The following is a 24,670-nucleotide window of genomic DNA, read 5'->3' as shown; positions in this document are numbered from 1 at the left end:
GTAGGGGATATTCATCAACCTCTCTCCTATACCAATCGCGAACTCCTACAACTAGGCAAATGCTAAGAGGACTACATAGAAATTCCCTTCTTATTAGGCCAAAAACATATTTAGAATTACTCGGGCCTTGAACGTTTTGGACCTGCCAAATTTAAAAAGAAAATGGAAAAGAAAAATGGAAGAGAATTCATAGAATCGAGTCGTATTGGTGATAACTCAATGAACCATGCCTATTGAATACATCGTGGTATCTAACTCCTTAGTACGCCCCCAAATTGCAATGCCTTCCGATTTTTTTGCACCGAATACCCCTCATTGGGTATTATATCCTTAGCTTGCCGAATCATTCTTGAGTCTCATCAGAAGTCTCATCACCCGCGACAGTTCGAAGAAGTCGTCCTAGATGGGTCTCAGCCTCACGCCAGAGATCTGCTTCCATGGCACTCTCTACTTTGTGACTTCGACTATTGAGCCATCCAACATCAAGGCCACCTATCTTACCCTCGCCGTCAGGTTTGATAGGCTTAGGTAGATGGGCTGCTTGCACCTCGCCACCTTCATCTCTGGTGGTCTGCGAATCCTTTGGCTCTAGCTTAATGATCCGCGCTTCCTCAAGACCCCAAATTTGTCGTTTCATGCCCACGTTGATGGTGCGTAAAGTGCGCAAGAAGTCTTCCATTGAAGACTGGAAGATTTGGGCTCGTGCTCGGTCATCTTGGCCGGTCATCGAGCGCTCTTCTTCTGCAATTTGCTTGCCCAGGGTTTTCAAGGCTTCAGCGGTGTAACGAAGGAGAGCAGCGATGTTCTGGTTTCGGATTAGATTTAGGCTGTAGTGTAGGTAGGCATGAATAACATACCTCATCAATGCGAGACAATTGGGCAAAACGTTCAACCCTACTGAAAGAACCGAATTCGGGTTCCTCTTCATGGCCCGGCATGATGGGAATGCTAAGGCAATTGAAGCCGAAGATCAGATTGATACAGAAGTATTGGAGTGTCGTGCCTTTTTGGCTTGAGTTCCAGAGGGGAAACGAGTTTTCGTATGATTTTTTATTGATCCAGCAACGTCGCGGGATCGATAAAATGATGTGCGTTTATTAAGGTGAGAGAGGAAGGTTTGTGTAAGTTGGATATAGAAAGTAGCGTGGAAGAGGTTCAATTTGATGTTGAATACTAGGTATGAGAGTACAGTACCAAATTCATTGTACTATGTACTACTAGGTACGATGTACATGCCTACATGTAAGTTACAGCACTGAGGTACCTACTAGGTAGTATGCATGTGCATATGGGCTTAACTTTTGATGCACATGCACAATATACTAATACCGAATTGTGTATATAAACATCAATCGATTCAATGAAGATTAATGGTCGCCATTCAATGTTGCTGTCACCTGGCAATTGAAGCAAATACATATAACTAATAACGCACGTACATAACTACTCTTTTGAACATTTGAACATTGTCCAGATGAAGTTCAAATGTTTGCTGGCGCCTAAGCTTACTTCCTAATTGGATCTGTGCATTTAAACACCTGGGGAAAGTGTACTGCGCACTAGATAATTGTGGACTCAAGCTAACCGTAAACAGTATATATACGTTGTAAAAGCATTTAGTTTTAACCAACCTTTCAAGGCTAGGTACAATGTTTATTGTAAGCTCCTCCGTCCGTCAATCACGACTTGAGCCTCAACATTTCAACATTTATTAATAGCCTTCTTTCCTTGTCAAGCATGCCAACACCCAATACCACTTCGTCGTAAGTGCCTTGCAATCTCATATTATACATTCGATCACAGTCTTTCTTGAAAGTTACTTGAATACGTCACTGTTTATAAAATCGAAATGTCGGCAACGGCACCACCAAATGCCGGGGGCGCATCTGGAAATAACTTCACACCACAGCCGCAATCATCGACGACACCCATTGCAGCTCCCAATCCTAATCCAAGTACCTCATCGACCTCCGTTTCAAGTAACCAGAATCTGAATCAAATCGTGAGTGGAGTTATACATTTCTTTCCTTGTACCTAACATTATTGTTCTTGCGCCGTCCTTCAATCTTCATGTACCAATTCTTCTCATCGTAATTCATCGCAATATACCTAGGTATTTTGATTGCTTCAAGCTCAACCGTCTACCTACAACCTTGATCTTTTTTGCCTATAAACGTACCTACCTACCAGACCTACCTACCTTCTTCTACACCTTCTACGTCTTCCACTTCCACTCCTTCCATCCTCACAAATTAATCAGTCACTGCCCAGATGGCCAACTCTTTTGATCTTTTTCTTTTCCTTATCATTCATCCCGCCTACCATCAAATCTCACCAAATTATCATGAAACTCTCGCTCGCCTTATTCAATCTCAACTTCGCATGAAATACTACTCCCACCCAAAGTCTCCAAGACTACGCTCATAATATATCATCATGAGTTACCAACCTGCCCACCATCCTGCCTACCACCAAGGCTACCAGGTCCAGCCTCTGGGCTACGACTTGTTGAAAACCGAACTAAATGACGTCGTACGACCTATTGATTTTATACCAACCACTAAGCTACTTGACAGCGCGTGATGCTAACGATATGTTACAGGTCACAGATTATCTGATTAAGAAGGGATACAGACGAACTGAGGAGATTTTTCGCCAGGAAGTCAAAGACGTCGACGAGACTGGAAAACCTAAAGAGCAAAGTGATCCAACAGCACCTAGCAAGTTCTTACCAGCTGGAAAGTATCTAAGCGCTTTCAAGCACTTCTCGAAATGGATTGATAATGGTGTCGACCTCTACAAGGTAAGTGATATTGCTAACCGCTAAACGCGACGACGGAATATATTATCTTACACGTATATAGTTTGAGCTTAACAAAATCTTATGGCCGTTGTTCATCTATTCGTACCTGAGACTTGTTGGCCAAGCTTCCTACGTCCATGCCCAAGAGCTTCTGGAGCAGCTTCGAGGCCGCTTTGAGAAGACTCATCCAGATGAACTCAAGAATCTAGTTCTCATCACACTCTCACAGCATGTTCGAGAGAACGAATTCGCCAAGGCATATCTTGATAACCAATACGTTATCCCCATTAGCAAGTTTTTGTCTGGGCATCTATTTCATTTCCTTGAACGAGAGTTGGATCAGTGTGGAGCTGTGGTTATAGATATCATTCACCAGCACTGCCACGTTGACGCCGTTGACCGCGGTCCCATCGATCCATTTAGCTTCGAGGCCATCTATCGCCGCGCACAACACCTTGATCTGGATGAAGTCGATATTCAAGAAGGCATTCCGGGCATTTCCCATCGCAGTGGACTCGCAAACCGTAACGTTCTTGACAATGCCGCTGCTCTAAAACTAGGTCCACCGCCAATCGAACCTACTCTTCGACTTGATATCACCGAAGAGCTAGGAGAAGAGGATCGACTGCACCCACCTCGAGAGGGCATGCCGTCGTTGGTGGAAGAATTCAACGTGCTGCATCCCATTAAGAAAGAATCAGACGACTCTCCCCAGCAGACGGACATTCCATACCCTCCCTCCAGAGCTAGAGATGTCGTCGTGGAGATGCAAAAAGTGCGAGAGAATCGCGACAGGTTCCGAATTGAAGGCCGTACTGGTGGTGTTGGACCTGGCGTCTCGGTCTGTATGTTTACATTTCACAACCACCTGGGCAGGTAAGTACGATATCAAATAATTTGATATGGATACAAATAATTGACATTTATCTAGCTTTTCCTGCATGGACTTTTCGAGGGATCAACAACTAGTGGCTGTAGGGACGACGGAGTCCTACATTCGAGTCTGGACTCTCAACGGAAACGCATTGCAATCTCGCCTACCAGGCGAGAAAGATCTGAAAGTCAACAACCGCAAGCTTATCGGCCATTCAGCTCCCGTTTTCACTGTCGCCTTTTCCGATTCTATCGCCAACCTAGACCGAAATATTTACGAGGATGCCACAAAGCCAGAGACCCACAGCGAAGTACTTCTCTCCTGTTCAGCTGACGGCCAGGTGCGAATGTGGTCACTTGAGTTCTGGACATGTCTCTGCACATATAAAGGTCACGATGGTCCAGTATTCTGCCTGTCCTGGAGCCCCCATGGTCATTACTTCGCGACGGGTGGTCGAGATAAGACGGTGAGAATTTGGTCGCAAGACCGGGTTTCGGCACCAAGACTCCTCGTCGGTCATGATACGGCAATCTCGGCCTTGACCTGGCATCCTAATGGCGCATACGTGTTTTCGGCGTCTGACGAAACCGACAAGTCGATTCGCATGTGGTCAATGGTGAATGGTGATTGCGTCCGCATATTCACTGGTCACACGGAATACATCTCGGCACTGGAGTGTGCACCAAACGGGAAGATATTTGCATCGGCGGATATTGGTGGTAGCATATATCTGTGGGATATCGAAAAGGGTACACGTATCAAACGCTGCCGTGGCCATGGTCGTGGTGGCATATGGTCCCTTAGTTTCTGCGTTGAGAGTAGCGTACTTGCATCCGGCGGCCAGGACAACACTGTGCGGGTATGGGACGTTGAAATGCCAGCTGAGGGTAGTCGTCCCGTTAATCAACCAGATGGGGATGGAACGATTGTTGCGGCAGGTGCACCAAATGATGGCAAGCAAGCCGGACAAGCGGCGCAACCCACCAGCAGCTCTGTTAGTGGTACAGGAAAGAGGAAGGGTAAGGACGTTACCATTACACCTGACCAGATCAGCGCTTTTCCGACGAAGAAGACGCCTGTGATGAAGGTTCAGTTCACTCGAATGAATCTTGTGATTGCCGGCGGTTGTTATAATCCTGAGACTCAGGATGTCGCCCGCTGAAGAAGACAGCATTCCTCGTTATTAGAAGATTGCATCCAGGCAGGCCTTGCACCAATGAAGGTGTGCAATATTTATATTTTGAAGGTTCGTTGGCCCTGCGACAAACTTTCAGTCATTCTACGAATAAATGGAGGTGACGCTGACAGCAAGAAATGATACAGAAGATACCCTCATGCTGATGAATCAATCAATGCACATGATATGCATATAAGAGGTTTGCGAGGGCGAGGTTGAGGTATTTTGAGGAGGGTTTTGATAGCAACATCAAACAGGGTGGGCTTAGAAGTTCGTGAACGCCTGTGCCTACTACAATATCTTGTAGATAACAGTGCGGTTTCACCGCATCTCCCAAGGCACGCGAATCGCATGCTTTCTACTAGGTTAAGTAATTCAATACCTAATAGAATGAACTTGATTAGGACTGACCCCGTTGTTTGATCCCGGGCCGTGTATCCATTATTCTAAGCAATTCTCTTTGAACTATGCCGAAGCAGTCTATCTCCTCGCTTTCCCTGCGCAGCTCCTGTACCCGTGTTGTGAACTGCTCGTCTTGTAGCACGCGCTCTATACCATCTTTCACTGCCTCATCGGATGGTTTCGCACACTGCAAATCTACGCCAATGCCCGACCACGCGACCCGTCGCGCGTTGTCTGTCTTGTCCATGCCCTCTCCGGCTACGACCATGGGAACTCCGTTGGCGATGCCGTGGTTCACGGCGCCGAACCCTGCATTGTGGACCCACACGTCTGCGTGCGCAAGCACGGCGTCGTAGTTTAGGTAGTCGGCGACGCGCGAATTACCAGGGACCACGAAGTTGTAGGTCGCTAGGTCGGCATCTTTCCACCCGAGGATCGCGACGACGAGGACGGTGTCCAGGTGCTCGGGGCCGGAGAACGCGCGCATGGTGGGGATAAGCAGGTCGTGCGGGTTGATCTCTACGGTACCCTGCGCCACCACCACGACCTTTTTCCGCTCGGAAGGGGGTAAAGAAGAATTGGCGATGAGTTCTGCCCACCACGGGAACGGGGGATGGATAGCTGGGGTTTGAGATTGAGGCTGGGACCTGGGCGTTCCCTGCACCAAGCCCGCGAAATGGAAGCCCCGCGGCCAATCGCTGCGCGGGTACTCGAACCCGGGCACGCCCAGCTGCAGGATCGTCTCGTGGCACGTGTAGTTCGCGCCCGAGAGGAATATTTCGCCCACCCCACTCGGCGCGCCCGCTTTCCGCAACTGGGTGTCTAGCAACGCCGTCAAGGAGCTCGCCTTGCGCGCCCAGCTCCGCTCCCAGAGCCTCGCGTTCCGCGTGCGTCCAGAGGGGGACCCGTCATAGGGGAACGGGTACCCGGCGGGCGGCAGATCGACGCTGCGGATTGCGGGGATGGTGACGGAGACGCAGAGGGTGCCGATGGGTGATGGGATGTCTGGGGGTAAGGGGGCGCGGTGGAATAATGGCAGGATGCCGTAGAAGAAGGCCTCGGCGAGGACCAGGACGCCTCGGGATGGGCCGCGCGAGTGTAGTGTGCGCAGCGCGGAGGTGAAGCAGGTCCATTGGGTGGGGAGTGGGTCGAGACATTGTGCGCGCAGGTCGATGAGGACGCGGTCGCTCCAGTGGAGGGAGGAGTAGTTCTGGTCTGCGGGGTGCGGTGGGTGCGCGTAGTAGGCCCGGTCGTCGAGATCGGCGTCGTCAAGGAGGGGGAGGAAGGTGGCGCCGGTGGCTTCGATGCGGTGACGGTGCGCAGTTGGGCCGAGGAAAAAGATGGTGGTGCTGTCTGTTAATTGAGCGTGTAGGGCGCCGGTTATGCGGAGGAGAGGGGCGAGGTGGCCGGTTAGTGCGTGGCAGACTACTAGGATGAAGGGCCGGGTGGGGTTTGGGTCCGGGTTCGGGGTTGGGATTGGGGTTGGCATCGTGATGATTGATGGCGTAGTAGGTGCCTACACGTACTAGCAGTCTAATAACTACTTACTGAGCCTATATAGGTATATACATGTGATGCTTCCTACCTAGGTAGGCACTTGCCCGAATTTCTGATGATCTACGTAAAAAAGCCTCTCTCCGGGAAGTGAGATCCGGCCGGGTGAATTTAGTTAACCTACATGTATACCTATGAAGTGCACGTGAGATTTAACCTAGTCACATGACCGACTCGTAGGTACCTACCTACTTATTCGTATGAAAGAAAGAAAACTCGCAGAAATTAAAAGAAATATTGCTTGGAGAGGAATTGACTTTGAAGAGGGGAATGATGATGATAGAAAATTGGATACCTAGCTTTACAAGTGATCGTCACGATGCCCTCAAGGCTATTGGCTCTAGGACGAGTAGGCTTGGTTTAGAGATCTTAAAGCAAGTAGGTCCTTGTTCTACATTAGGGACAATGCCTGTTATCGAAACGTATTGTAATTATCTGAGGTTTGCATTGTTGACGTCTTTTGTTGGCACACAATGGATTCTTACCACAAAGATCTTGTTTGTGGTATTTAGCCAACTCAGCCATGAAGCGAATGACTCTCGGTCGATATGGACCATTATCATATTACCTACCGAAGTTGAGTGTCAAAGTATTGAGGCCGCTCATTAGACCACCTTTTATCGTTATCCAGCATCTTGGACTAGTTCAAAGCCACCAGCAAACATGTCAACAACCATGCTGTCAGATGATGAGTTTATCTCACTCTGCTTTGACCTAGACCAAGCTTCTCAACCACCGACCCAAGAGTCCAATGATGGGTCAGTAGACAGTATTGAGGAGCAGATCCCTGGATTCGCACCCATAGAAGGCCCTAATGATAACCACACAGAACAAATAGACTTGAGACAGGACGCTTCACGTGAGAACTTCTCTGGTGGCACCGGATGCTACTTGTGGACGTCGAGCCCGGAAGTTATGCTTTCAGGAAGTGTATCGGCCGAAGAAGTTCGCCAAGCTTTGGGGATAGAACATACATCTACGTCTGGATTGAAAGTTGGTAACCTTGCTCCGGATGCTAACGATAGGAAGGAGATGGATCGTCTCCCGAGCGAGTCTTGTGGGATCAATTGGACGGCGGAATTGTTGGATGTTCTTCGACGTAGGTAGGTAGTCGATGTTGAATATGATAATGGGTAGGTACCTGGTTAGTACTTGATAATATATAAGTTGCTTGTAATAATATCTATATCTTCTTCATGTAGTGCTGCATGCAAGTCCAAGTAATCAGTCAGTCCATTGGGTAACAGGTCGCGTTGTGTGAATAATCAAAACTATGTGCTACGAAACTAACGTAAGTCACCGCATGAGGCTGCCATCTAATGACACAAGAGGGTGTGGAATCTCAACAAGCATCATGGCTGGAAAGCCTTTCACACAATGTGGTATCGTACGACATATGCTGCTAGGAAGGGATGGCTGGGTTACTCATGTGATAAGCATGGCGCACATGGGCTTGACCTCATTGAGGTATCTGAAGTATCATGAAGAATTACCGGCCGAGAATTACAAGAAGCGACACTGGTACTGTTGCTTCGAATTGCTGACCTAGATTCCGCCCCAGACCCAAACCCATACCCAGATCAAGAAAGTGTTCAACTACCTACCCAGTAACCATCGACCATCGAAGGAGTCAGCGGTAACCAATATGTCCCAGGGACAAAGGACTACAACGATGTCAAGTATCAATACGCGACGCCAACTTATGGCAAAGACCGCGATCTCAATCCAGCATTGATCATCCAACCTAAAACGAAGGAAGATATCGTATTAGCAATCAAATACGCGAAAGAGAAGAAGATTGCTGTGGCCATCAAGACAGGCGGCCACCAGTATAGCGGAGCTTCTTCCACCAATGCCCCAAATATCCAACTAGATCCTAGCGAACTCGTTCAGGGGCCCAGATGATCGAGCTATCTTCGAGAAGGACGGGAAGGCTTATGTTCGCACCAGTGTGAGCTGGAGTCTTGGAGAATTCAATGCCTGGATCACGGAACACAAGTTGTTTGTTCCTCACGGGAAATGAATATTGCGAGATACATAGATCATACAGTAGAGCAGAGAAGTGAGAATAAGAACGAGGCAAGTTTATATCAACAAGTCTATATCTCCGAGTCAATTATGTGTCTAGAAATTCTTGGTGGTATCTACCGTACGCCTTTCCTTTCTCCCGTTATGTACCAAGTCTATGCTGTCGTTATGCGTCATCCATGTCCGATTCTATGTCATCCCTAGGTACCTATCTACCTACCCAAGGCGTCTGAGGCAGTCATTCGTCTAAAGCCCATCCGATTCTAAAAAGTTTATACCCGCTCTCATCTCCGCGCCCGACACCACGACGCTTCTCCACGAACTCCTGGCCCAGAATGGTCAGGTACCGGCCCTCGGGGGTCTTCGGCTCAGTCCCCTGAAACCCAGATTCGACGGAATCCACCACCTCTTCGAAGCGACCATTCGGACGGACGGTCATCAGAAGCCAGAACACACCTTCTCGCGCCAGTAACCGCGTTGCGCAGGCACGCAGCCACACCGCATGCTCAGGCGCGTAGATGACATCGGTCGCTACCAGAACATCGGCTGGGGCGTCGAGCGGCGCTGCGAAGACGGGAGCAGACCAGTCGAGCGCGCATGTCTCCACCTTCGCCTGGTTAAGCCGGATGTTGGACCGCAGATTGGCGAGGACCATGGGATGGTAATCAGTTGCGATCAATCGCGCCTCGGCGCCAACATCCAGGTGAGATAAGACCTTAGCTAGCGCGAGACTAGCCAGCCCTGTGCCAGCGCCGAGCTCGATAATGCGCGGCGAGGAGCCGAGCGAAGCTCTCGCGAACCCGAAACGCGCCGGCGACGCGCATAAGAGGTCGGAAAAGACGATGGACGCACCCCAGCTTTGCAGGCCGACATCGGTGTGGTCTTTGGTGGCGTGCGGTCCGTCGTGGAGAAGCACGTTGATGGGAACCTTTTCTTCTTCTTTAGCAGGTAGATGCAACTCGAACGAAAAGCTGCGGGTGATCCCGGTGTCTTCCTCTTCGTCCTCGTCGGCCGCTTTGCTGAAGGATGCAAGCACGTAGGAGGCCTTGTCGACTGCATGCTCGCGCTCCTCGTCGCTCAAAAGGAGAAGCTCGTCTGTGCGGGCGATGAGAGTGGTTAGCCAGCGGATGGCATGGTTGCGCTCAAAGACATCGGCGCGCATGGCAGCTACAGTGCTTTCCGGGTCTACCTCGCTCTCGTCCTCATCCTCGGACACGTAGCCAGAGTCAACCTGCTGCGCTGGCACATCGGGTGGTGACTTTTTGACCTGGAGTTGGGATTTGATAGCCCGTGTTAGGGAAACGGGACAGTAGAGATCATTTAGATTGTCCAGGGACGAGAAGACCTGTTCCTTGTTGAGCGTGGTCAGAGAATGTAGAGGCGGTAGGCTGCTCGTGGGAGACAGCGGATGAACCGCTGGGCTCATTGGCTCCTCGGCGAGACTTGCGGTCCGTCTCGAAGGGGCTGTATAATGAAAATATGAAGCGAAAAAAAAAATAGAAAAAGAACAAGAGAGAACAAGAAATTTAAGATGATTTATTTTAGTTACAAGGAAGAAGAGGAAGCAAAAAAAAAAAAAAAAGAAAAAAAGAAGAAAAAAAAAGAGAGATTATTATCCCAGGGCCTAGAACGTGGTGGATCTTATTAGAGGATCCACTTGCGACACAATTTGTTACTATCGTCAAAATCCTCGGCGGTGTGGGAAGGGCGGAGCCCCTGACTCGTTCGTTCGCCATGTGCTTACTTCAAGTTACTTGGTTGGATTTTGTACCACGCCGCTAGATTTATCGCAATCGTATATTTTGTTGGTAATCTGGACCTCGGGAAGTAAACATGTATCGGTATATGCTTCGATGCTATTGGGCGTAGGTATCATGAAACTCTTCTTCATTTCCAAGTCATTAGAAAACATTTTCCCATATATACTATACTACCTAGGGTATGCAGGTAGGGACCGAAGCCTTCAGTACCTATTTGCCTTAACCCCTATATTTCACTACACTAACAAGCCGACTTTTTATCGTCCTTCATATCGCTCTAGCCCCCCATCACAGTTATGGTGTGGACATATCGAAGCTTCCCCTTTTCAACCCGGAACTCGTGGCTATCTGGGACGGTGGCAAAGTCAATGAAGACGTCGACAGCACCTAAAGTTTCATCGATCACGTAGCGACGGTTCGTCAGTGCGACTCCTACGAATCGACATATTAGTTACATGCAGTGCGCAGTGGACTCAAGATTGTGGACTCCCATAACTTACCATTTGGAACACCGACATCGCACCTGTCGTTAGCCGACCCCGATCCGGTATACGCGCCACCTTCAAGACGTGCGCAGGGGCTGCCCCAAGGAACCTGCACGGATTTGTCGTTAAAAAGGTCGGCATAGGCGTCGGCAGCGGCCTGGATTACTTCGCGAGAGTCGCGCTCTGCCTCGGGGATCGGGTCCCATTTTTCCCGAGAGGCCCAGTAGTAGGTGCCGGTTGCGTTGAACAGCCAGTCGCCCTTGTCGGTGACGAGAGAGCTGATGTTGGCGATCTTGCCATCGACGAAGCGCATCTGCGTGCCTATGACGTATGGGTGTGCTGCGTCCGTCACGACGATCTCCGTGTACGTGGCGCAGGCCGTGGTGTCGTGCAGACTACGGTTGAAGTCGATCTTGAGCGGTTGGGACAGGATACCGGTTGCTCTGTTGGCCGTCTTGAATGCTTCCAGGTAGGCGACCTCGTCGGCCAGGGGAGACACAGTGTCGGGTGTTCCGGCGGTCTGCGCGGCGAGGAGGCTGTCGGTTGCGGCGATGAGGTCCTCGCGGCTGCATTGCGCTGCTCCCTGGGCAGCGAGAAACCCTAGGACGGACAGAGTAAGTTTCCACATCATTGACGTCGTTGAAAGGAATTCGGTCTCGAGTAACGCAGTAAAAGATGAAGATTCATACCTAGAAGTCAGAGTTGGGGGAGGGCGCCTAAATAATTTGTAAAGGGACGAGGGTGCATCTGTCAAAACTGGCAAAAGAGATGATACTGTCGTACTCGAAGATAATAGCCATATGAATGCTGTGTGGGGTCAGTTCGGCAATTCCAACGAGCTGGAAAGAGATCTGGAAGATCATCATCCGTACATCAACTAATATACCTAGGTAGAAATCATACATACCTACCTACCCCCTTATCTAATCCAATCCTTCTTAGCAGACTACAGGAACCAAAACGGCACCGAGATCAAAGTCATTCTTTCTGGAGTTTCCAGTCACTCGGTGAGCCGAGCCGAGCCCGCAGGATGGAAGGGGATGGAGGGCCTGCATTGACCGTGGGATCGAATATGCCTCCATGTCAGCCTACATATGCACCCGCCCAAGCCTCATGCAGGTATAATAATTTCAGCAGTAGGTAACTGAGCATTTACCTAGGTACGCAAGGAACAACGGCGCCAATTGGCAATGCCACTGCCACCAGTTCCCCGCCCACACCACGCAAGGCTCTGCTAGTATTTATGACTTTACTCCACACCTTGCAACATGGAAATAAGACAAACTTGAATGATAATACTCCAAGACCTTCTGTTATGGATCAACAGCTTAGGTGTCTTATGGACTGGCCTATATGTTCTTAGGTATTCTTTCACCACTCAATTCTGCGAGAGTAGGACGACGTGCTACTCACGATCATGTCAGGACTAGAGATTCCAGCATTTGTTATCGGCGCCGCAGGGCTGGCTAGCTTACCTAAAACTATCTGGGAACTTACTGAAGGAATTAAGTCCTACAAGCAATTTGATTCCGACTCACGGCCTTACTTCGCCCTAAGCAACGCTGCCAGAGTTTTATACAAGCAATGGAGCGAGAGTGTTGGATGTGATCAAAACGGACTTAAGGATGACCACCACAAGGCCCTTGATGATCCTGGAGTGCTCAATAGCGTCTATGAAATTATAGAATCCATCCAGGGTATCGTTGGCGATGCAGAAAATAGCCAGCCCAACGTATCATCCCAGCCTACCCTGGCAGGCCCGTCATCCCGAGGCTCCAACGTCCGCCCTAAAAAACGGACGCAACTGGAGAAATTTCAAGGGTCGACATCACGAAAGACCAAGCTCGACTGGGCTTCAGGTGGCAAAGATACAATATCTGAAAAGATCCAACTTGTCGAATCCTTGCTTCGGCGTCTCTATGAACTGGTTCCGCCCCAAGAACTGAACGATACAGGCCATACGCAAGCAAGTCAAGGTAATGTGGTCCCTATACATGTACACTAGTGGCTTCTACTTCTTGCCTTCTCTAATGAAAACATAGAAACATATGAACCTCTGTCTTCTTCCCTCGACAAGATTATGAAAATGTTTGAAGCACTTCAAGAGAAATATAGGAATGGTAGGGATCTAACTCCGCTTACTTTATCTTGAATAACTCTCATACGTTCATACGTTTAGACGAATTCAAAAAAGGGTTATCGTCTTGGCTAGGAACCACATGGACAACCGCCGCGTACGATGATTTTGTGCAAAAACGACTGCAGGGTACCTGCAACTGGATATTGGAACGCCCCGAGTTTCACGATTGGAGGGATACAGACTCAGAGGTGGCCAAAGTGCTGTGGATTTATGGGCACGCTGGATATGGAAAGACGATGTTGTGCACAAGAGTTATCACCGATCTAGAAGCCAACTTCCCACACTTCCCACTCGCATACTACTTTTTTTCATCTCAATCTGAAAGTCGCGCGGACCCTTTCATTGTCGTCAGATCCTGGATCTCTCAAATAATCTTGAAAAAGGAAAGGCATGGAGAAGCAAAACATACTTGTGCGTTCAATCTAGCGCGCGAGCGATGGGAGAACACAGATGGACGGCCCGCCTCGCAGGCCGAGATCATGGAGCTTTTTGCGGCAATCGCCCAGAGTACACCCAACTGTGTTTTCATTGTTGATGGTCTTGACGAGTGTACGGGTACCCGATACTCCCTGGAAGAATTTATGGCATCTCTCAAGCAAGCTGTCTCTAACAGCAAGTCGCGGCTTATTATCTTCAGCCGCAACGAATCAGATATTAGGAACGGCTTGCGTGTAGAAGTAAGCAGCAATGCATGGGACTTGATAGAGTATTGTATAAGCCCCGACGACGTGAAGCCCGACGCTACGCTATTCTCGCATAGCATTGTCAACCGGCAGTTACAAAATAAAGACAAATCCGACCGTGAATATCTCGCAGATCGGATGGCCGATCGGTTCGACTCGATGTTCCTATGCATCAAAATGCTAGAGGAGCAGCTACGAGGCGGGAAGAACGTGAGACAACTACAGAAAGTAGTCGAGCAAGCCCCTACAAATTTAGCTAATCTTTATGATCACAGTTGGGCAAGAATCATGAAACTACCAGATGCCGATAGAATCCGAGCTATGGCAATTATAAGATGGGCCACATTCGCATTACGTCCGATGACAGTTAGGGAGATCACAGGCGCGTTGCTTCTTGCTGACGTGGAATGCGATGACATATCAGAAAGACTTCCTGATGCTATTGACAAGGAATATATCGCAACCGAAATCCTGGGTCTTTGTGCATCTCTTGTTGAGACTCGGGGACCAAACTCGGATTTCGGGTTGCTGACCGTCCACTTGACGCATTTCTCAGTCAGAGAGTATGTCCTTTGCCAGATGCCGGCCCCTGGAGATCAGCTAAGTATAAATGAGCAGTTAAGATCCTCGAACGAGGCAATGCAAAACAACATTTTGGCAATAACATGCCTCCGCTACCTGAACTGTGATGAAGTTTGGGAAAAGTCACATCAAGGAGAAGAGGGCGATGTCATCCAAGCATTCCAACAGTACGCCGCATTTTTATGGCATAACCATGTCAAGCCAGGCACAGCCAACTCGAAGAATGTGATTGAATACGTCAATGCCTTTTTCCATCCATCTTGCAGCAATTGGGAAGAATGGAGAAAGGTAGTCGATGCTGCCCCGGAAGACAACCTGTTAAAATATGAGGGGAGTATTCAATCAGGAAGTCGACTATTCTACGCATCGTTACTAGGTCTCCTAGATACTATTTTATATCTGACCGGAAATGCCAGATTAGATATAGACTATGTGGATGCGTCTAGTCGTACAGCTTTACTTGCGGCTGCCTTCAAAGGGTGGAAGTTGGGATGTATCCGGCTTCTGGAGGAAGGGGCCGATCTAACAGTTCCAGATAAAGATAGGTGGGCGCCACTCCATATGGCCTCAAGTAAAGGCCACCTTGAAATAGTCAGGCTACTGCTCGAGAAAGGGGCCGATCCAATGGTTACAAATAATAAAGGATGGGTGCCATTCCATATGGCCTCAAATTATGGCCACCTTGAAGTAGTCAGGCTACTACTGAAAAAAGGGGCCGATCCAACGGTTGCAGAAAGTGATGGATTGACGCCACTCCATATAGCCTCATCTAATGGCCACCTCGAAATTGCCAGGCTGCTATTTGAGAAAGGGGCCGATCCAACGGTTGCAGATAAAGATGGGTGGACGCCACTCCATATGGCCTCAAATAATAGCCACCTTGAAATTGCCAGGCTACTATTTGAGAAAGGGGCCGATCCAACGGTTGCAGATAAAGATGGGTGGATGCCACTCCATATAGCCTCATATGATGGCCACCTTGAAATTGCCAGGCTACTACTCGAGAAAGGGGCCGATCTAATAGTTGCAGAAATTGATGGATTGACGCCACTCCATATAGCCTCATCTAATGGCCACCTCGAAATTGCCAGGCTACTACTGGAAAAAGGGGCCGATCCAACGGTTACAACTAATAAAGGATCGACGCCACTCCATATAGCCTCATATAATAGCCACCTTGAAATTGCCAGGCTACTACCCGAGAAAGGGGCTGATCCAACGGTTACAGATAAAGATGGGTGGACGCCACTCCATATAGCCTCATCTAATGGCCACCTCGAAATTGCCAAGCTACTACTGGAAAAGGGGGCCGATCCAACGGTTACAACTAATAAAGGATCGACGCCACTCCATATGGCCTCAAATAATAGCCACCTTGAAGTAGTCAAGCTACTGCTCGAGAAAGGGGCCGATCCAACGGTTGCAGAAAAAGATGGGTGGACGCCACTCCATATAGCCTCAGCTAAAGGCCACCTTGAAATAGTCAAGCTACTGCTCGAGAAAGGGGCCGATCTAACGGTTACAAATAATAGAGGATCGATGCCACTCCATATAGCCTCATATGATGGCCACCTTGAAGTAATCAGGCTACTACTTGAGAAAGGGGCCGATCCGATTGTTGCAGATAAGGATGGATATACACCATTAATGGTGGCTTGTGGCCACGGCCAAAGAGATGTTGCAAATTTATTACTTTCATGCGGCAACATAGACCCCACCTATAACGGCAATAGTGGGTTCACAGCATTGTCTTTGGCGGCCCACAGCGGCCAGGAAGCCGTGGTTCGGTTGCTTCTTGGCGATAAAAGGATAGACCCCAACTTGAGAGATGCCCTCGGTTTTACACCATTGATGCGGGCTATGCGGAACTTTCATGAACCAATAGTGAAACTTCTAGTTCAGCGTGGTTGTTTGGTACATGACTCATTTTCCTTCCAAGCGGCCTGGTTTATGACAGATAAGGGTTTCAACGAAGTAATGGCAAGACTGAACTTGGAGAATAACGATAATATCTTTGGGTTGGTGGCGTTATATGGGTCATATGATGTATGATATACTTTTTCAAACCGAGACGGCGGTCGGATACCTGTCATTTATAGTTTCTCAATATATCCAACATATCCCTCACTTCTCGGCGGTCTGCGAAGGAAAACCGTACCCCCGCCTGCTTGGATGCATTGGATATATGTGTGTTGGGAGCTTTCCGTATAAGAGCACCACAACTTGAATCTAGTTTTGTGATGCACTTGGTCAAGAGCTCAGTTCCATCGGAAATAGTGGAAAATTATCGGCCGAAATTTTGGGCGACATATGTGTCAGTTAAGAAAAGGTTGACTAAGCTGGTTAAAAAGAATGGCTTTATTAGGTAGGCACCTATGTACAAGTATCCAGCGACGTGTGGCTTTAAAGGTACTTATCGAAGAACCCTATGAGGGTCTTATAGCCTCTCTCGTACTCTGAGCGGACATCTGGGTTCTCGAGATCACCCCTTGTGGGGTTAGCATGAACTATGCTTCTATGGGGCGGCATAACTGACCTTGCACTCATCCATCCATGGATCTGGGAGCTGAAAATCTCGACGTGTTTCTCTCCATGAACGTTCTCCCCGTATTGCTTGACAACAGTCTTATCTTCTCCAGTAGGGGCTAGAAGTGCCATAGGAATAGTGACACTTTTGGCCTCCTCGGGATCTAAGCGCGCTGGTGAAGACTGGGCAGCTGCGACGAATGGCGACGCGTCCCCTTTCGCTGCGAGCAGAGACACAAGATTTCCACCCCAGCAAAAGCCGACACCCCCCCCATTGCTTGACGCCAGGATAGATCGACTTGAACTTGCCAAGAACCTCGGACACGGAGGGGAGGACCAGGGTGGGTGAGGCTGTGGTCTCCACAAACTGCAGCATGAGTTTGCGGCCTTCTTGGTTGTTCGGGTCGACCCATTCATGCTGAATGGCGCGACCGTTGAACCAATCAACCATGACCACAAAACAGGGCTTGGAGGCGGAATAGGCGAGGATATCGGCGCCCTGGAGGCTCTGCGGCTGGAAGCTGAACACGTCGTAGATGTAGAGTATCCCGCGGTCCGCTGTCTTTGGGCCAGTGACATCTACAGCGTGATGAGTTAAGACACGGATATACTGGTGAAAGGCGTTCGGCGAGAATACGCACAGGTCTTTCTACCGTCGATCTCGGTCCATTCACCCCTTTCGTGATAAGGGCCTACCTTGGCAACGATATTTTCGAAACAGGCTTGACAATGTTGAGCGGTCATTTTGCTGTATCTTGGATCGTGAATCGCTGGATAGGAAGGTGAGGGGGTGGCAGGCCGACTTAGTCGTATGGAGGAAAAGACGAACTAGCCCCGAAGGCAGAAGGGAATAGATTCGTAGGTAATTAATTCACAGGTCTCTCTGCGAAGAGAATCTACTCCTACCCGGAAGGCTTGCCATTTTAAATAAGACTTGTCTGGAGACTGACTACCTGCAAGATAGACATATGGAGCACAAGGGCGCGATGCCCGGAGCCGAAGCGGGTAGGCATCATATCAAAGGACCCCGTAGGCTAGTCCCATCTATCCAAAAACGGGCGAGGTAAAAGATTTGAATGTCGGACATAGGATTGTCATGGTTTATATATGCTCGTTTTCCCTATTATCTTATTCTGGAATATCTCGTTGCTTGGGTGAGTTTGGATCGATATTACCCCTCTAGGCTATGTTGAATCTTCTGGTGATGGATAGGCAGAGGGATGATTCTTAACTCATTTCGGTAGTATCTGAACAGTGAAGACTACTTTAATATAATAAACTGGAAATAGATAACTAACGGATATGGATGATGAAGTTAATGGCGTTAGAGGTATTTTGGGTGAGTAAATACTATGTAGTATGTATGTCCTACCTAATAGGTAGTAGTCAACTGAGGTGTAAGTTATTCACATCAATGATCCAGATGGCAAGTTCAAGTTGTATGTACATGCATAGTAGTAGCAGTGAGGTATGACATCCAGCCACAGAGGAGGTGGGGAAAAACAGCCCCCCCCCCCCCCCCCCCCCCCCCCCCCAAAAAAAAAAAAGCGCTTAGTAATTGGGGCTAAACAAACCTAAAGCTGCTAAGCGCAACCTTTTGAAATTGAAATTTGACAACGAATCCTTTTCTAAGAAAGAAAAAACTTCTTCCTTTTTCCATTGTCATCTCTTCTCCCATGTTAACCGAGCGGCAATATCCAATTAGCCCAACCAACATGCCAACAGGAGTGTTGCCTAGACTTCCACGCGTCGTGCCACCTTGAGGTTCGCGTAGCTGTGTCAGCTTAAAGAAAGTAAAAACGTGTCGTCTTCACCGCATTCTACACTTTCTATTCAATGTTATAGAAACCCAGAAGTCTGAATGACATCTGCCTGGTAATCGCTTCTACACGATCGGACTTTTGGTCTATATTCGTCATACCATTTGCTGTGGTGTTATCTGTATAGAGGTTGTCGCCTTGTTTGAGAGCTGTAATTAAACTATCGCCATCATGTCGGACGTAACTACCATCTACATGAACACGCCTCCCATTGCCAGGTAAGCAACACATCGCATCTCCTAACAAAGAGTCTATCTTCGTTGAGCTAATTACTTTTTTTTTGGATAGGACGATCACCACAGCTGTGTTCTTGTGCTCTGTTGGGGTCTACACTCACATGTTAAACATCGAGCCCTTCGTCTTCAACGTCGCACGACTTCTTAAGTGGCCTCCCGACATCTATCTACTCGTTACGAGTTTCCTAATAACCTGGCCCCAATTGAGCGTACTGTTTGACACATACTTTGTATACACATACTTGAGTCAGCTCGAGAATAACAGCTCTAAATTTCCCAAAAAGGAAGATATGCTGTGGTATCTCATTTTTGTCGCCAGTGTCATAATTGTAGGTTGTCTTTCACTCTTTCCCCTACTCTCCTCTATCCTATCTATACTTCTAAGCACACAAAGCACACAAGCACACAAGCACCTAAACACCTCACCAATCTGCCCGCATAGTGGAATTTGCTCTACAGCTATGACGGTTCCTGAACGTGAGGAAGATTACCCCTGCGCCGCGACTGGCCCGTCATTCGCATACCTCAAAAGGGTCAGCTCGTGTCGTGGGCATGGTGGGATGTCTTAATGGATGACTCGAGCGATGTCTTCGGACTCATTTGCTCGGGTGGTTTTTCAGCGCCCTACATACTTAGCCTTCCTTGGCTGTCTTTGCGAGACCTGTTTATTCCACAATTTAAACTACGATTCGAAGGTTTAAAGCATTGCTAACCAAGACTTCTGTAGCCCTTGAATGGCCTCCTAACCAGTGGGTATTTATTACTAGATGCGATGCTTATCGCATTATGCTACACGGCGACGCAGGATCAGAGAGGCATGAAGGCGCACTTCTATGTTGTCAGCGTTCCTGCACAACTGATGCCTTACTGTTTGCTTCTCACCTACCTTCTTTTCAGCGGCGTTGATCGCATGATGGTTGGGCTTACCGGCCTTATCGCTGCTCACCTACACGACTTTCTGACTCGGATATATCCTGAGTTCGGAAATGGCCCTAACCTCATCCCCACCCCGGGGTTCTTGTCGTGGATCATGAGAACTCCTGGCACCCGAAATACCGTTTACGGCTCGGCGACGGTGCCTCCGGCAGACAAGGGTAGCCGGAGTGGCCCTCTACCTAACTCGTGGAGGGCCAAGGGCCCTGGTCGGCGTCTGGGTTGAGGTCCAGCAGTAGGCGACAGTCAGTGAGACCACTTTAATGAGACATGATGTAAGAATGCATGTGTACAAATATCAAGCCATATCAGTTCCGTTTCTTGAGTTATGGTCAATATTGTGATCGTGTATGATACTTGCATGGCTAATTGTATGCCACCGCAAGTTTCTCTTCGATGTCCAAAGCGCACTTAAATATACAAAAAAAACTTCATGCTACTTGAATACCTATGATACATGAGTACCTAGTTTTCCCAAACCGTAGTCCACCAATACGCCAGCTCGCCCTTCGATGCCAATCGCTGAAAAGGAAGAAAGCACAATTTTGACCCTCACCATTTAATAGTACCTAGTAGGTATGTATGTGACTGATTAATTACATTGTACCTGTACATACATCTCTACCTAGGTGGGTACTAGGTAGGCAGGTAGTGGAGGTAAGTGCCTAGGTACATGCCAGACATCTAATTACCTATACCTCAGACCTGCCCGTGTATATACCCGTCTCGATGTCCGTGAACTGCGTCTCCCTTCGCCGGCGGTCCACGGCGTGCTGCTCGATGATCTGCGGTTCTGGGCGTGAGTGTGCTTGTAATGGTAGTTGCGATGATGATGATGATGATGATGATTGTTGCTGCTGCAGATAATACTCCCGCGGCGTCCTCGCGACCTTGGACCCGTACCCGGCGAACGACTCCTGCTCCCACCGCGAACCGTCGCCGATGCCGTGCCCTGGTCCGGTTCGAGCGGTCGGCGGGCCCATGATCTCGAAGCCGATCGACAGGACCTCGTCGCCGTCGTCGTACTCGTCGCTGTCGCTGTCGTTGGGGTATGAATGCGGCGGTGTCTGTGGAGCGGGGGCGGGAGGCGGAACGATGGTTATCTGGGGCGGCGCGTACTTCATCGGCTTCCGGGCGCGCGACGGCTCTGGGAGCGAGAGCTGTGGTGCGCGTGGTGGGGGTGGGCCTGGTGGTGGAGGGGGCACGGGGCCGGGGAAGGGGGCGGTGGTTCGGGGCTGGGATGGGTTTTTATTATGTGATGCGATATTAGGAGGAGGAATTTTTATCTGTGGTATCGTTCGTGGCTGGGGCGGTGGTTGAATTTGAATTTGAATTTGTGGTTGGGTCTGTTGTTGTGGTGGTAAAGGAGGAAGTGTGCTCTTTCCGACCGTCTTGGTGGCGGGTCCCGGTGCTATCATCGGGAACGTTTTAGGTGCTGCAGTGGCGGCGTTGAGGTAGGAATTCACGGCGAATGTATCAGGCCTGTTAGATTTAACCGGCGGCGGCGGGCTAGGGGTGTCGTTTCGACTAGTGTTCCGGCTCGCCACTCGCGGGAGGTAAGCTGGGTGTGTGGGCAGGGTGCTATGCTGTCCGAAGACAGCTTGGTTCGGATTCTGGCCGCTTTCCATCACCTTTTCCACCTGTTCGTAATATTGGGTATTGTAAGTATACGGCTGTTGCGCTCGTAGTTCCCAATCGGCTGGCAAAGAGTCGTTTCCGCCTCCATAGTACCGAGGATAACCCCCCATGGGCGGAGGAGAGATAGATTTGCTTCCGTCTCGCGAGCCGAGAGTGTCGTTATATTGATACTTCCGCCTTCGATGATGAACCCAGAACAAGCCTGTTCCGCCTAAGAAGAGCAATGTAGCCCCAACAGCTATGCCTACGATTGCACCAGTAGTCATACTCGTGTGAGAGGCGTCGTCGTTGTCAGAGGCAGCTGTCTGATTCTGGGGCGTGGCAGTAATATTCACTTGAAATCGTGTGAACAATGACCCGCTCAAACTGATGAGGTCTCCTGGTTGAGGCTTCTGCTCACATCCAGCCTGCAATCCGGTGAGAACTGTGGAATATTAGTCAGGGGGTTTATCCCACTCAAACATGGGGTAAGTTGCGTACAATTTGACATGAAAAACTGGCTCGAGCTTGAACGAAAGCACTGAATACAATTGTCTAGCTGGGAGCCAGAGAATGCACCGCCATCAGCTGTGCAGTAATCGAGTTGAGTCCCATTGCTGGGGTTTAGATTCCCGGCCTCCAAAGCCGTCTTTAAAGGCGCACAGGCGTAATCGATATTACATGGAGATGAGCTAGATTTGGTGTCATTGTAAAGACACTTATCCACCGAGTATCGTAAGTTGTCTTGAGCTCAAGGTTAGCAAAATAAGGGGCATGTTAGAGACCATGATTTCGGCGTACACAGATACCAGAAGATATCGCTTTCTCCGTTGCTCATCGCATGGCTTTCCTGTAAACACTCTGTACAAGCCTTGAACTTGGTACCACTGGTTGTGTTGGTGTATTCCTGGTCATTGCATACTATATCCGACGGTGTCGTGGATGATATATCTGGATTCTGCGAATCATCTTTAGAGTCGTCTAAGCAGACAGTCGCACACGATGAGCCCGGAGTAACTTGTAATGCTGCTGTCTTTTGTCGAAGCAATAGAAGACACAGCAGTACATGGAGGAAATTCAGGGTCATGTCGTGAATAGGGAGTCGACAAGAATATGATTAGGCCGGCCGAGAGGAGTAGTACCTTCTTGCTATATTGATCATGGCATCGACTAGGCACCCACTAAGAATGATATTGTCTATTTGATATATGGTAATTCTAATAGGGTTATAGCTTTGTGAAGCAAAGTAATATGAACAGAATGGATATGATGTATGAAAATGGGAGCTTCCTTAGATCTGGGGCCCTTGTGGGCTATATCTCAAAGGAATGACTACATGTTGCCCCGTCGAAATGTCGACATGCAGGACAAGCGGCTCCAAGATCCGTGAGATTCTGGAAAACCAACAACACTGTACTCCTAAAGTCCCTCCAACCAACAAACAAACAAACTTCGGCCAATGAGGCACGAGATCAGAAGACGCTCTGGAGACTCTACCGCCATTTTGTTTCACAAGTGGCCAATGAGAATAAACTTGACAACTACAGAGAAGCGCATATGTAGGCTCTCCGATGCGAGGGAGCAAGCGACGAGAATGACCGAACTTAGGAAAAGCTCCAAGATTATGTCCGGGGTAGTTGAAATGACTGGTTCAGAACGAACAGCCGGGAAGCAACGTGAGTGGTCATGCAGACGCCGGCCACACCAGCGGCCTTCTAACCCGCCACACGTAGAAACTTGGACCAATTAAAAGCTCTAGTCACACAGCTGATATTCAATACTTATGTAGTAGAGCAAATTTGAACGAAGGGAGTGCCCGTTCATCGGTGTATCTAGGATTGGAGAAGTCTACCCTGGAGGTACCTATGTAAAAAATGAAAGAAGGAAGTATCGCTTCAGTCCAGGTTTTTAGGTAATTTAATCATGATGTTGGTATACACAGTTGACATAGGGAATAATACTTAGAATAACTTGAAGAAAGGAAAGAAAAGAAAAGAGAGTTCACTGAGATACTAAAGTAAAAATTAATAAATGGGGGTCCTAGCAGCTGCCTAAATAGATCAATGATTGTTGAAAAGCGTTGTCATAGCGGCGCTTATGCAGCCATAACCTCTCTCTCTCTCCTCATACGCCCCGCTGCAAATGAGACCTGTCATCCTGCCCCCCCCCCCCCCCTGGGCCTGGATCGATTCTAATAAAACCACCTCCAAGGCCTTAACAAACCACCACCTCAAACTAGATCACCGACCTAGGTCCCTTTCAGATTACATGGTCATGTAAACCTATGAATGTAGGTACCTACTAGGCATACAACTTCACTACCATTAAATGCGAAATTATTTCACGGTTCACCTCCCAGGCTGGTACTGGTAAAGTTGTTCACCATGTAATGCTTATTTTTGTTGATCCCGGTATGCTTTAGAACATTTGCCCAATCTACGATCGATCTTAGGGTATCCTTGGGACAAGCCTCCCAAAAGCCAGTTCAACTCCAGAATGTGGGCTGCATCTAGGAGCTCCAGTAATTAACCGCGCCCGGGATTGAGCACCAAAGATCTGATGTATGAATATTCGCAGATCGCACTTAGGGAACTTATTCTTCAATCCACTAAGTGACTTAAATGGACCTTGTAATAGATCACTACGTTGGGGGGATGTTCTTGCCATGATTTAGAAGCATCCAGCGTTGAAGGTGGTTAGAGTGTAGCTTGGGAGCGGTACGGATTGTAGTCTGTGTTCGGTCTGCGCTCTCTCCGTGAATATGACTGAACGTTACCGGTGACCCTAATACTTCTCCTAGCCAGTGAAACATACGGGAAAACATATGGAAATATGTTTCCGTTGTTTCCCAGTTGAGAAATACATAAGCATACACATCAATTTCTATGTATGCCTAATAGTATTTCAAGGTTAGGGTTGGGAAACGCCATTAATGTTGCTCAGAAGTTACCTTGAGGTGATCCGACCTAATAGCCCCTGATAAGGAGGAGGGGAGGGCTTTTGCGCCAAGACAAAGCACGTGACATGGCTTTTTGGAGGTGGTTTCTCCA

General features: G+C 48.7%; 10 protein-coding genes across 10 annotated transcripts; 4 read left to right on the top strand and 6 right to left on the bottom strand.

Moving 5' to 3' along the window:
- Nucleotides 1-70: 70 nt before the first annotated feature.
- On the bottom strand, nucleotides 71-1,254 carry GGS25DRAFT_492148 (mediator complex, subunit Med11). Its single transcript, XM_049261170.1, has 2 exons — nucleotides 858-1,254; nucleotides 71-805 (listed from the first exon to the last, which is right to left on the bottom strand). Exons 1-2 carry the CDS (start codon nucleotides 936-938, stop codon nucleotides 344-346), a joined length of 543 nt encoding a protein of 180 aa, XP_049117068.1. The 5' UTR covers nucleotides 939-1,254; the 3' UTR covers nucleotides 71-343.
- A 1,182-nt stretch (nucleotides 1,255-2,436) lies between these two features.
- GGS25DRAFT_522101 (transcription initiation factor TFIID subunit 5) lies at nucleotides 2,437-4,839 on the top strand (the record flags this gene model as incomplete). The annotated part of the gene is made up of 4 exons (XM_049264161.1): nucleotides 2,437-2,532; nucleotides 2,603-2,803; nucleotides 2,865-3,679; nucleotides 3,735-4,839. The coding sequence occupies 4 exons, from the start codon at nucleotides 2,437-2,439 to the stop codon at nucleotides 4,837-4,839; spliced, it is 2,217 nt and encodes a 738-aa protein (XP_049117067.1).
- Nucleotides 4,840-5,047: 208 nt separating this feature from the next.
- GGS25DRAFT_295847 (glycosyltransferase family 1 protein) lies at nucleotides 5,048-7,059 on the bottom strand. Its single transcript, XM_049257609.1, has one exon. It carries the CDS (start codon nucleotides 6,743-6,745, stop codon nucleotides 5,255-5,257), a length of 1,491 nt encoding a protein of 496 aa, XP_049117066.1. The 5' UTR covers nucleotides 6,746-7,059; the 3' UTR covers nucleotides 5,048-5,254.
- Nucleotides 7,060-7,473: 414 nt separating this feature from the next.
- On the top strand, nucleotides 7,474-8,785 carry GGS25DRAFT_531891 (uncharacterized protein; the record flags this gene model as incomplete). The annotated part of the gene is made up of 2 exons (XM_049265537.1): nucleotides 7,474-7,909; nucleotides 8,438-8,785. The coding sequence occupies 2 exons, from the start codon at nucleotides 7,474-7,476 to the stop codon at nucleotides 8,713-8,715; spliced, it is 714 nt and encodes a 237-aa protein (XP_049117065.1). The 3' UTR covers nucleotides 8,716-8,785.
- A 103-nt stretch (nucleotides 8,786-8,888) lies between these two features.
- GGS25DRAFT_492138 (uncharacterized protein) lies at nucleotides 8,889-10,428 on the bottom strand. The gene has a single exon (XM_049261169.1). The coding sequence runs from the start codon at nucleotides 10,262-10,264 to the stop codon at nucleotides 9,077-9,079; it is 1,188 nt and encodes a 395-aa protein (XP_049117064.1). The 5' UTR covers nucleotides 10,265-10,428; the 3' UTR covers nucleotides 8,889-9,076.
- A 156-nt stretch (nucleotides 10,429-10,584) lies between these two features.
- Nucleotides 10,585-11,890, bottom strand: GGS25DRAFT_492137 (uncharacterized protein). The gene has a single exon (XM_049261168.1). The coding sequence runs from the start codon at nucleotides 11,712-11,714 to the stop codon at nucleotides 11,046-11,048; it is 669 nt and encodes a 222-aa protein (XP_049117063.1). The 5' UTR covers nucleotides 11,715-11,890; the 3' UTR covers nucleotides 10,585-11,045.
- Nucleotides 11,891-13,338: 1,448 nt separating this feature from the next.
- On the top strand, nucleotides 13,339-15,108 carry GGS25DRAFT_492130 (uncharacterized protein). Its single transcript, XM_049261167.1, has 2 exons — nucleotides 13,339-14,469; nucleotides 14,525-15,108. Exons 1-2 carry the CDS (start codon nucleotides 13,460-13,462, stop codon nucleotides 14,526-14,528), a joined length of 1,014 nt encoding a protein of 337 aa, XP_049117062.1. The 5' UTR covers nucleotides 13,339-13,459; the 3' UTR covers nucleotides 14,529-15,108.
- Nucleotides 15,109-16,891: 1,783 nt separating this feature from the next.
- GGS25DRAFT_522095 (uncharacterized protein) lies at nucleotides 16,892-17,758 on the bottom strand (the record flags this gene model as incomplete). Its single annotated transcript, XM_049264160.1, has 4 exons — nucleotides 16,892-16,976; nucleotides 17,025-17,205; nucleotides 17,279-17,593; nucleotides 17,656-17,758. 4 exons carry the CDS (start codon nucleotides 17,756-17,758, stop codon nucleotides 16,892-16,894), a joined length of 684 nt encoding a protein of 227 aa, XP_049117061.1.
- A 1,110-nt stretch (nucleotides 17,759-18,868) lies between these two features.
- On the top strand, nucleotides 18,869-20,462 carry GGS25DRAFT_295119 (Der1-like family-domain-containing protein). Its single transcript, XM_049257607.1, has 3 exons — nucleotides 18,869-19,052; nucleotides 19,123-19,399; nucleotides 19,798-20,462. Exons 1-3 carry the CDS (start codon nucleotides 19,006-19,008, stop codon nucleotides 20,227-20,229), a joined length of 756 nt encoding a protein of 251 aa, XP_049117060.1. The 5' UTR covers nucleotides 18,869-19,005; the 3' UTR covers nucleotides 20,230-20,462.
- On the bottom strand, nucleotides 20,463-23,036 carry GGS25DRAFT_295133 (uncharacterized protein). Its single transcript, XM_049257608.1, has 3 exons — nucleotides 22,422-23,036; nucleotides 22,122-22,364; nucleotides 20,463-22,065 (listed from the first exon to the last, which is right to left on the bottom strand). Exons 1-3 carry the CDS (start codon nucleotides 22,705-22,707, stop codon nucleotides 20,696-20,698), a joined length of 1,899 nt encoding a protein of 632 aa, XP_049117059.1. The 5' UTR covers nucleotides 22,708-23,036; the 3' UTR covers nucleotides 20,463-20,695.
- Between the last annotated feature and the right edge of the window lie 1,634 nt (nucleotides 23,037-24,670).

Source organism: Hypoxylon fragiforme (assembly GCF_022984875.1).
Source record: "Hypoxylon fragiforme strain CBS 206.31 chromosome Unknown GGS25scaffold_5, whole genome shotgun sequence".
In the NCBI taxonomy this organism is placed as follows: domain Eukaryota; kingdom Fungi; phylum Ascomycota; class Sordariomycetes; order Xylariales; family Hypoxylaceae; genus Hypoxylon; species Hypoxylon fragiforme.
Note: the sequence above shows the minus strand (reverse complement) of the source record. Positions and strands in the feature narration are given on the sequence as shown.

Coding starts and splice junctions, on each gene's coding strand:
- GGS25DRAFT_492148 (XM_049261170.1), bottom strand. CDS start 938: ATGCCGGGCCATGAAGAGGAACCCGAATTCGGTTCTTTCAGTAGGGTT. Junction 806..857: donor AATTGTCTCGCATTGATGAG/GTATGTTATTCA, acceptor ATCCGAAACCAG/AACATCGCTGCTCTCCTTCG.
- GGS25DRAFT_295847 (XM_049257609.1), bottom strand. CDS start 6,745: ATGCCAACCCCAATCCCAACCCCGAACCCGGACCCAAACCCCACCCGG.
- GGS25DRAFT_492138 (XM_049261169.1), bottom strand. CDS start 10,264: ATGAGCCCAGCGGTTCATCCGCTGTCTCCCACGAGCAGCCTACCGCCT.
- GGS25DRAFT_492137 (XM_049261168.1), bottom strand. CDS start 11,714: ATGATGTGGAAACTTACTCTGTCCGTCCTAGGGTTTCTCGCTGCCCAG.
- GGS25DRAFT_492130 (XM_049261167.1), top strand. CDS start 13,460: ATGTTGTGCACAAGAGTTATCACCGATCTAGAAGCCAACTTCCCACAC.
- GGS25DRAFT_295119 (XM_049257607.1), top strand. CDS start 19,006: ATGTCGGACGTAACTACCATCTACATGAACACGCCTCCCATTGCCAG. Junction 19,053..19,122: donor AACACGCCTCCCATTGCCAG/GTAAGCAACACA, acceptor TTTTTTGGATAG/GACGATCACCACAGCTGTGT. Junction 19,400..19,797: donor TTGTCGCCAGTGTCATAATT/GTAGGTTGTCTT, acceptor AGACTTCTGTAG/CCCTTGAATGGCCTCCTAAC.
- GGS25DRAFT_295133 (XM_049257608.1), bottom strand. CDS start 22,707: ATGACCCTGAATTTCCTCCATGTACTGCTGTGTCTTCTATTGCTTCGA. Junction 22,365..22,421: donor CGATATCTTCTGGTATCTGT/GTACGCCGAAAT, acceptor CTTGAGCTCAAG/ACAACTTACGATACTCGGTG. Junction 22,066..22,121: donor CCAGTTTTTCATGTCAAATT/GTACGCAACTTA, acceptor AATATTCCACAG/TTCTCACCGGATTGCAGGCT.